We start from the raw sequence: 7,960 nt of genomic DNA, 5'->3' as shown, positions 1-7,960 counted from the left end.
GCTTGCACAGGATAGAGTAGCATGGAGAGCTGCATCAAACCAGTCTCAGGACTGAAGACCACAACAACAACAACGAAGCAGCGCGAAACGGTGCTGGTATTTCCCAAAGACTCTGGCGTTACTCAAGACTGGTTGCCCTCTCCACGCCATTAACCACAAACTCACATGTGTATTACACTACTATGTGAGTAACTGAATCCTGACCATTTATAAAGGGGTGTCTGGCTACATTAGTTTACACAAAACTGGATAGCCGCCACATCTTCGCATTTGGTGAAAATATACATTAACGGAGCAACAGTATTCGTGAAACATACAGATAACAATGTAAGATGATTCACAATCGAACAGTGTTGCAGGAGATGCATCTTGTGTCCTTGACCTTGTTCTTGCAGATGGACGGTCGGCGTCTATACGACGGTGGAAAACCATAGTTCGCCATCGAAAAGATTGCTTTTGTAAACCTATATGTGAATACTGTTGTAATGCGTGGTACTCGCGTTCTGTTGGGTTGTTTGGGGGAGGAGACCAAACAGCGAGGTTATCTGTCTCAACAGATTAGGGAAGGATGGGGAAGGAAGTCGGCAGTACCCATTCAAAGGAACCATCCGAGCATTTGCCTCGAGCGATTTAGGGAAATCACGGAAAACCTAAATCAGGATGGCCGTAAGCGGGATTGAACCGTCGTCCTCCAGAATGCGAGTCCAGTTTGCTAACCACTGCGCCACCTCGCTCGGATGTCGTGCTCTGTGTCACGCTGGATAACAGCTGACTTACAGCTCGTGTAGGTGTGTACCTGTGTGTGATGCTCAACGTTGCGCTTATTACCGTCCTTGTTAAAATACGCCAAGAGGCGTGTGGATAATGCACCTCAAACAAAAAGTTCCTTAAGTGGCACTCACTAACGGGAATGCCCACAAGATTCTTTGACCGATGGAGGTGTCTCACAGACATTACCAAAGATTTGAACTGAGAGATTTGAAGAACGATACCTAATAACTAGCGAAAATCTGCACTGTAGTGATCCCGTTTTAAGAGAGTAAAACTTAAATATCCCTTTCTCCCCTTGCTCCTTTTATTCGTGCACTGCAACTGCTAAGATGGAAAAAATAAAATTAGACTAGTAACACAAAGGTAGTTAAAATAAAGAATAACACCATGGAATAAACACAACACAGCGGCATGGACACAGTCTTTTCTTTTCTTTTCTATTCTTTGGAACGTCGGTAAATGGTAATGTTTTAAACCATGATATACGTCACAATGAAATATGCTACCCGTAACAAGCTCTGCCGTGACTAGTAAGTAGAAAAATTTCACTCTTATAAATGAAAATACGAATTGTGAATGTTTCACAGTACTTAATTCATCTTATTAGACCTGTGTAAAGATATCGTCAGCTATTAATTGATTACGGCCTTCAAAGATGATATTTACTGACGAATATGATACAAATCACAGTCTAATCAACACAGTGACGACACTCCCTCGTGGGAAAGTTTTTACCGTTTAACACGTGGAGCCACACTAGCGCTCCAAGCGGTGAGAAAGCAGTCACAAGTATTGTAAGGAAGTTTGTTTTTAATTATTTTCTACTTCATTAACGGAATAGCTCTTATATTTTTTGCGTTTCAGGCGTCAGTAAGCTACCAAAAGACGAATTATCGTGAAATACATGTAAAAACAGCCAAATCACACTGATTTCATGACAAGGTACAACTCTTTCATGAAGAAATACTTTTTAATATATCTATATTTGCACCTAACTCCGCAGAAAGTAAGAGAATATAAACACATTTCTAGCATGATAAGCATATATTTCTGTTCGTATCTATTATTATCATTATTATCACACGCACTTTCCGACACTTAAAAAATTTTAATGGAGTGCAATGATTCGCGCATTCTTACACTTCACTCGACTTCCTAATAAACGAATATTTTTGCAAATTAATTACTTTTGCTTCAAAAGCGAATGTGTTGAAGTTCTTGCCGTTTGTGGCTCAGATTTAGCAACAATTATAGAATTGGTTTCTCCTGTATTGGAAACAGTGTTATTACTTTTGACGCTTTGTTATCACGTCTGTGTGGCTTTCGCTGAAGCAGCAGTTGTGGTGGTTTATTTGACACGTTAATTATTTTAGGTGTTACATTCCATACAGTTTTCCTACGTCCACATTCACTGATTTGGCTGATGTGTAGCAATAAAAACTTTGTTTCGTTGGATAGATATACGACGTCTTTCTGTAAAAGCTCATGTCTTTTGGTGTTTACTAGCAATATTTTTGTCATTAAAGGAAAACATTTTATTCAATAGAATGTCTGTGCGTTACTAGAGAATCGTAAATAAACTGTTTCGTAACGCACCGTTTCGTACCTCTCAGGGTCCTTAGGTGTAGTTTTTTAGTTATGTCGATTTTTATGCCACTACAAACACTCCCTACTGTAAAAACTATGTTACCAATCAGTATAAACGTTAGTATTCCCCCTCAGCTGGCCCCTTGGAGCGCGGCTGTCACTGTGGGTAATAAAAACAAAACGAGACCATGGAAAAAATTGAAAATTGACCTTCCAGGCAAAAGACTTGCTACAAAAATTCACAGAGTAGCTGTTATCTTTAATAATATAAAAAAGTTGAACTAAGAAACAAGTAATTATTTGTGTAAAGAGAAGAAGAGATAGGGGAGGGAAGGGGGCGTTTAAAATTGGATTTTAGGCTATAAATGTGAAATCATTCAATCAAAAATGGTAGGACAGATCTATATAAAAATACGAAGATAAAAGTATAGCTACGGAGCAAGGACAGATATAGTAAAAAGGCAGACTACTTGGTAGTTTTTGGATGAAGTGAAGAATCAAAATTAAACAATTACATAACTAATCAGACCACTAAGATTAGATATTGCATCATGAGATATTGTAGAATAGTGGCTCAGGTAACTAACTTTGAAGACCGAATATGTATCAAGCTTAGTCTGCACATTTAGGACCAATTGGCGATAACCTGGCATGTTGATTCAAAGCGGTTCCAGCTAGCAATCAGTATGAAATGTGCCTCCGTTCTTTATTCGCCGAATAGAGGGGAAGAGACTGTACTTGGTAACTTTATCTCTGTCAAAGCCTTCGTGTTTTACTTGCTTGACACTCAGCGTTCAGAGTAGTGAGAAATGACAAGAGTAGAACTCTTACACATGACGCCTCCATTTTCATCGCTTGTCCTCTTCACTGTGAGAGAGTTTCTTTTATCGCATACTAACAGCAGTACAAACTGTTTGCAGTGGATATTCACGATATTTCGCAAGATCGCGCCTCGTATCTGGCTTGATAAATGTTATTTGCAATAAAATGTTTACGGTAATCCTAGCAAACGTCTCATAGTAACTCCATGGGGTCTTAAGCAGCATTACTACCAACTAATCTTCAATCTGTGCAAATAAATCCACTGGCAAGGCAAAGTGAAGTTAAGTCATAATTTGCGTATCGTGCAATCTGTCGCGAGAACAACAGAATATTGCAGTTTTAAATACACGTTTCATACATAATTCGTCATCAGACGTAAAGAATAATAACCCTGCATTTGTCTAAACGAGAACATTTCTGAAATAAACAAGTAATAGTTCCATTAAAACAAATTTATCTATTTGTGTGTGTGTGAAATCTTGTGGCACTTAACTGCTAAGGTCATAAGTCCCTAAGCTTACACACTACTTAACGTAAATTATCCTAAGTACGTGTACACCCATGCCCGAGGGAGGACTCGAACCTCCGCCGGGATCAGCCGCACAGTCCAGAGTGCAGCGCCTTAGACCGCTCTGCTAATCCTGTGCGGCAATTTATTTATTTGCCTCGAGCTTACGAAAACATATTGGTCACTTGTTTTACGATACGTTTGTGATCGTTCGTCTTGTTACTGAGGCCTAATCAATATTTTTAAGCCAAAGGATATGGATACGGATGGAAGAGCACACCGTACACTGACTTAGGTGTTCTTCCGCTGTTGTCGAAAGAATTTATTAAACGTTTGTTGTGAAACAATTAATTACCCTAACAATCCTTGACAGAAGATCCATTTATGAACAATACAACAGGACCTATACATGCAACTGTCCACATACATCACATTGGTAGAATTCCGAAATTTTTTAAGTATAAAAATCATATCCTGTCTTCGAACTCTCCAATTCGCAAACAATCAAGAAAGTTTAATGATATCACCTGGAAATCGTGTTATTGTGAAAGAACGAAATAACCAAAATATCCTTAACCTAGGAACTGCTTAACACTAAGACTACCTTCAACATGAGGGCAAGCATATTCGTCATTTATAACGCCTGCAGTACGAAGTTTTGTAAGTGTCGTAATCAGTTCTTTTTTTTTCTTTCATTAATGTTGTCTCCAACCAGCAATCACGTCTTAGAATGTAAATTTTTGTCCTCAATAATGAGGCAGAACACACACTAACTACAGCTGTCTGAAACACTCCGTCATAAAAATAAAAAATGCAATTATTTTTATCAGACGTGAATCTCTGATCATAGAAAAAAAATGCGCTAGAACATAAGACGATGTGTATTTAATATCGACGTCACACTTTGTTATGCGTCTTGACACACATACTCTGCACGCAACGGTGTTTCAAAAATGCAGTTAATAGTGTGTGAAAAATATTGTTTCTTTCTCCCTTCAACGCTCATATTTGTAACTCAGTGCTGACCGCAGATGTCTATACAAATGTCCACTGATTAGTCTCTGAATCGCGGAAGGCAGTAACAGTTGACGGTACGCTTATACGACTTGAAGTGACACGAGGCCACGAATCCAGCATAGTGCAGTTTGGTGTCATGGCGGCGCTAGATTTGAAGTGGCAACGGGTGCAGAACACATCGGGTCCGAAACCTCGACCCCGGCATGGACACAGGGCAGTGGCCATTCAAGATATGATGGTAGTTTTCGGAGGTGGCAACGAAGGCATTGTAGATGAATTAAATGTCTTCAACATGTCTACAAATACGTGGTTCGCACCGGCAACGAAAGGTCGAATACCTCCTGGATGCGCTGCGTACGGAATAGCAGTGTACGGAACCGCGATTCTTATATTTGGTGGAATGGTCGAGTGTGGAAAGTACAGCGACGATCTTTACGAGTTAGATGTCAGCAAATGGGAGTGGCGAAGACTGCGACCCAGACCTCCCATAAATGGAAAATCCCCGTGTCCTCGACTCGGGCACAGTTTTACGCTCGTTGATAACGACGTGTATCTCTTTGGTGGTCTTGCAAATGTAGGACACGATTCCACAAACAACATTCCGCTTTACCTGAACGATCTTTACGCTCTGGACTTGCAAACGAAAATGACGGCGTGGAATATTCCGGAAACGAGAGGCTGCAGGCCATCACCTAGGGAATCTCACACAGCTGTAGCCTACGAGAATAAATTTACCGGCTCCTCTCGTATCATTATCTACGGCGGCATGAACGGACGTCGCCTAGGTGATTTGTGGTTTCTCGACTGTGAAACATTTTCGTGGTTAAAACCTGTGCTGCGAGGAGTTCCTCCGCAACCACGTTCGCTTCATACTGCAACGGTAGTGGGAGAGCGAATGTTTATTTTTGGAGGCTGGGTGCCTGTGAGTGCGAACGACGGTAAAGCAGAAACACCTGAAACAGAGTGGAAATGCTCCAACTCATTGGTTTCTCTGAACCTCGAAAAGCTTACCTGGGAAGAGCACGCAGTGGATGAAAGTTCTGGAAGCACACCTCGCGCCCGAGCTGGTCACTGTACAGTTGGAGTGCACACCAGGATGTACGTCTGGTCAGGCAGGGACGGATATCGCAGGGCGTGGAACAACCAGATATGTTTCAACGACATGTGGTACATTGACGTCTCGCTGCCCTTGCAGCCACATAAGGTACAGCTAGCTAAGGCTCAGACAGATGAACTTGAACTCTGCTGGACATCAGTGCCTGCTGCAGATGGGTATCGTATACAACTTCACAGGTATGAAATGCCATCTGCTGTGAATACCTCAGTCAACCCAACCGCACCAGCAACACCACCGCCCCAGCCAGTCTCTTCCCAGGAAAGCAGTACCAGTAGTGCATACGATGTCAAAGTAAGTTCTCCAGACCTGTTACCTCTGGAAGATAATACTTGTAAACTACAGCCCATCACCTCCACCAGCCCACTTAATTCCAGACCTGTAAGCCCTTTATTGGATTCATTTGTGAGTGAAAACAATGACTTTAGGCAGCAAGCAGTACAGTGTCCTCCTGAAACCTTGACCCCTGTGATGTCATCTGTAGGAATGCCTTCTTCAACAACAGCTCCAACTCCCGTGACCAGTGTATTTGCAGGCAGTCATGTAAAGGAAGACATAGCGTCAGTGTCAGTTCTTTCCTCTAAACCTTCTCTTCTGTCAGTGTTGTCAGGAGCTAAACTACCTCCACATTCTCAGAACTTCCCAGATTTAATACCAGAGTCTAGTTTAGGTTCGAATACAATGGCATCATTTTCATCCTTAAAAGTGACAGCTCCTCAGACACCTTTGACAGTGGGTGAGAAGAATGTTTCATCAGTATCTGTCAGTCGGTCAACAACATACCCAGTGAACAGTCCCAGAAACTCTGTATTTTCTGTATCGGGGCTAGCAAGTCACTGTACCACCCCTCACCGACAGCACAATTTGTCAGGAATTATGTCACCTACAACTTTGCTTAAAAACAACTCTTTCCCACAAAGCAAGCCTGTTGTGATGCAGAAGCCAGTGCATACTTCAAATTCACCTCTTGTCACATTTGTGAAAACGAGTCAGGGTGTTACTGTTGGTGTGCCGAGGTCATCTATAGTGCAAACTAAACCTGAGATATCACAGTTATCTACTGTTCAAAGTACCAGGCAGAGACAGATATCTTCAGGAGGTGTCAAAATATTTAAAACACATCAAAAACCAGGACTGGATATTAAGGAGGACTGGAATGTAATGCTAAAGCAGTCACAGAACCCATACAGGAAACAGACTGTCCATGTCATGAAACCTGCTGTCCCTGCAATTGAAGGCACTACTGCAAAATTCTCTTCAAATGGTGGCCACTATCCTTTTACAGCATCACCTACTCTGTGTTCTACACAGAATGTTTTGCCATCACAGGTTATTCATTCTTCTAATAGTGCTCTAACATCTAATATTTACCAGCAGGCAGTCTCAAAACCAAGCTCCGTAAAAATAATCGTCGTTTCCTCGGCTACCACATCCGGTGGTATTGTCGGCAAGCCGATTACAATCATGATTCCCGGAGGAAGTGTAACTCCAAAGACTGTTCACATAGGAGCAAATCCGATTACTCATGCAGGTGTAAGAGCTGATGTTACCCAGTATCTAGCTACTTCTCTGCCATCTTCACTGCAGTTTCCTGCAGGGACTCCACATATTGCTGTAACACCTAATGAAAAACAGCAGAGGGTGCAATGCACTGCTGCAACAGTAGCACCAAGGACTGTGTCATCATTTTCAAATTGTGGGCCTCTGCTGACACCCAAAAGTGATAGCATGAGTACTCGCTTCAGTACTGCTTATGATGAACATGTAGTCTCTTCGCCTGGCCCTGTATCATCGTCACCTGCCATCAGTTGCCAGCAACAGACTATTGGAACTGCAACTTTCAACTGTCAGCAAACAACTGTAGACAGTGAACTGTTATGAACAGTGATTCAAGTTCAGAGTTTCATCTAGGATAAATGCTTTCGGTGAATCTGTGAAGCAGATGTGTGAAGCTCCACCTGTTATTTATAGGAAGGTCAATAGTAAAAATCAGGAATGTTACTTATAGAGAAGCAGAACAATATAAAATAACTGTTAAGTACATTGTAGAAACTGTACGCATAGCTTATGTGTTGGCAGCTGTGTCTCGTCACACTATAAAGTCATTACAGTTATGAGTCTTACCCTCTGACTTCCTATAA

At 41.6% G+C, this 7,960-nt stretch overlaps 1 protein-coding gene across 1 annotated transcript; it reads left to right on the top strand.

Moving 5' to 3' along the window:
• The first annotated feature begins 4,841 nt into the window (after positions 1-4,841).
• Positions 4,842-7,700, top strand: LOC126282445 (host cell factor 1-like). The gene has a single exon (XM_049982100.1). The coding sequence runs from the start codon at positions 4,842-4,844 to the stop codon at positions 7,698-7,700; it is 2,859 nt and encodes a 952-aa protein (XP_049838057.1).
• The last annotated feature ends 260 nt before the right edge of the window (positions 7,701-7,960 follow it).

This window comes from Schistocerca gregaria, chromosome 7 (assembly GCF_023897955.1).
Source record: "Schistocerca gregaria isolate iqSchGreg1 chromosome 7, iqSchGreg1.2, whole genome shotgun sequence".
Taxonomy (NCBI): Eukaryota; Metazoa; Arthropoda; class Insecta; order Orthoptera; family Acrididae; genus Schistocerca; species Schistocerca gregaria.
Note: the sequence above shows the minus strand (reverse complement) of the source record. Positions and strands in the feature narration are given on the sequence as shown.